This window comes from Salarias fasciatus, chromosome 11 (genome assembly GCF_902148845.1).
Source record: "Salarias fasciatus chromosome 11, fSalaFa1.1, whole genome shotgun sequence".
Classification (NCBI taxonomy): Eukaryota; Metazoa; Chordata; class Actinopteri; order Blenniiformes; family Blenniidae; genus Salarias; species Salarias fasciatus.
In genome coordinates, this window is record NC_043755.1 from 11,349,396 (window position 1) to 11,350,896 (window position 1,501).

The 1,501-nt window shown below is 41.6% G+C and overlaps 1 protein-coding gene across 1 annotated transcript in view; it reads left to right on the top strand.

Moving 5' to 3' along the window:
* The window catches only part of LOC115396537 (D(2) dopamine receptor A-like), a 12,225-nt gene extending 11,549 nt beyond the window's left edge, over window positions 1-676 (top strand). The window contains exon 7 of the mRNA XM_030102442.1: window positions 429-676. Within this exon, the coding sequence (XP_029958302.1) occupies window positions 429-625 (197 nt within the window). The 3' untranslated portion in view covers window positions 626-676. The remainder of the gene's footprint in view (window positions 1-428) is intronic.
* Window positions 677-1,501: the final 825 nt, after the last annotated feature.

Sequence of the window (1,501 nt, forward strand, 5' to 3'; positions counted from 1 at the left end):
TTGACACCAAAAGCTAAATTATTTCAGTTTTTTGGATAATTTATGACATCTTGCTCCACTGTGTTGTTTTTCTTGCCAACCTCATTTCCTGCGTGACTCAGTAGATGAAGCACTAACTGCGGTTTATGGAACTCTCTGCCTCTTTATTGTTTGCAGCAGTTTTATGCTGCCTTGCCGATGTGGTGCTTGTTATATTTCATTTATCACATCCACTGCCTCGTGTTGTATTGCGAAAAACACAGACATGCACTGTATCGGTCTTAAACCAACATTCATTATAAGACATTAAGATGTCCGTCACTTTTACACAGCTAATGTCTGGAAAAAGTTGAAACATTTAGTAGTTTGAACCACAGTTTTATATTATTACATTATACAATTATATATATTAGTTTATTGAGTCTGTATTTTCTCCCTCTTTGTCAAAGGAGTGTTCATCATCTGCTGGCTGCCCTTCTTCCTGACCCACGTGCTGAAGGCTCACTGCCGGAGCTGCTGCATCTCGCCCTCGCTGTACAGCGCCGTCACCTGGCTGGGGTACCTCAACAGCGCCGTCAACCCCGTCATCTACACCACCTTCAATATCGAGTTCCGCAAAGCCTTCATCAAGATCCTGCACTGTTAGTTCACGGCGATCAGAAGCACCGGCCGGCAGGGAAAGAACAAACAAAACGAGAAATTGGTTCGTCACTGGTCTGATATCTCAGGTGAGAAAAACGCAGAGGTCAACGTGGAGATAAAGAGAGTAGATTAGACTCCTGCTCGGACAAACTGAGGCAAGCTTCTCGGAAAATTAAAGATGAGATGAATGAGAAGGAGAAGCTTGGACAAGACTGAGGAAAGACAGCAAAGACTTCAAAAAGATGGGGGGGGGGAAGAATTGGAGGACAGCTGAACTCCACCTCCAAACAATCTGGAGATATTTATAGACAAGAATACATGCATGGTGTACATATATTCTGTGGAGGGTCTTTGTGAGGACCGAGGACGTCAGGAACGCTTTTTCACTCAAACCTCACACCGAGACTCCCTGAGACGTGGCTGTTTTTCTAATTTACTGGAACACTCTGTGACAGACTGCCGCTGTTGTGCTCTCTTGTACTCCTGACGAACAACATCTTGTTTTCTGTCGGCACACGCTCAACACCTCGGCAAGGAAAAGAAGAGTCGACGTGATAGTTCAGCTGAAAAACTTACTCTAATCATCTCCAAAGATAGTTAAATTCACTGTTTGATTTAAAACCTGAAGAAATTACATGAAACAGAATGATTGATTTGTTAATTGAGCACACAGTATTTATTATGTGTTTTCAATGAATGTGGCTCAATGTAATATTTGGTGTTGCAGATGATTTCAGCAGTTATGGATTGAGGACCACACAGAGGATTAATTAAACAAATTTGTTCCATCATCGGTCTGAAAGCGGCTTTATTTTCCCTACCCAGAATGTCTACATACTTTTCTTAGATGAATAAAATTTATAGAAGTTATTAAAATATC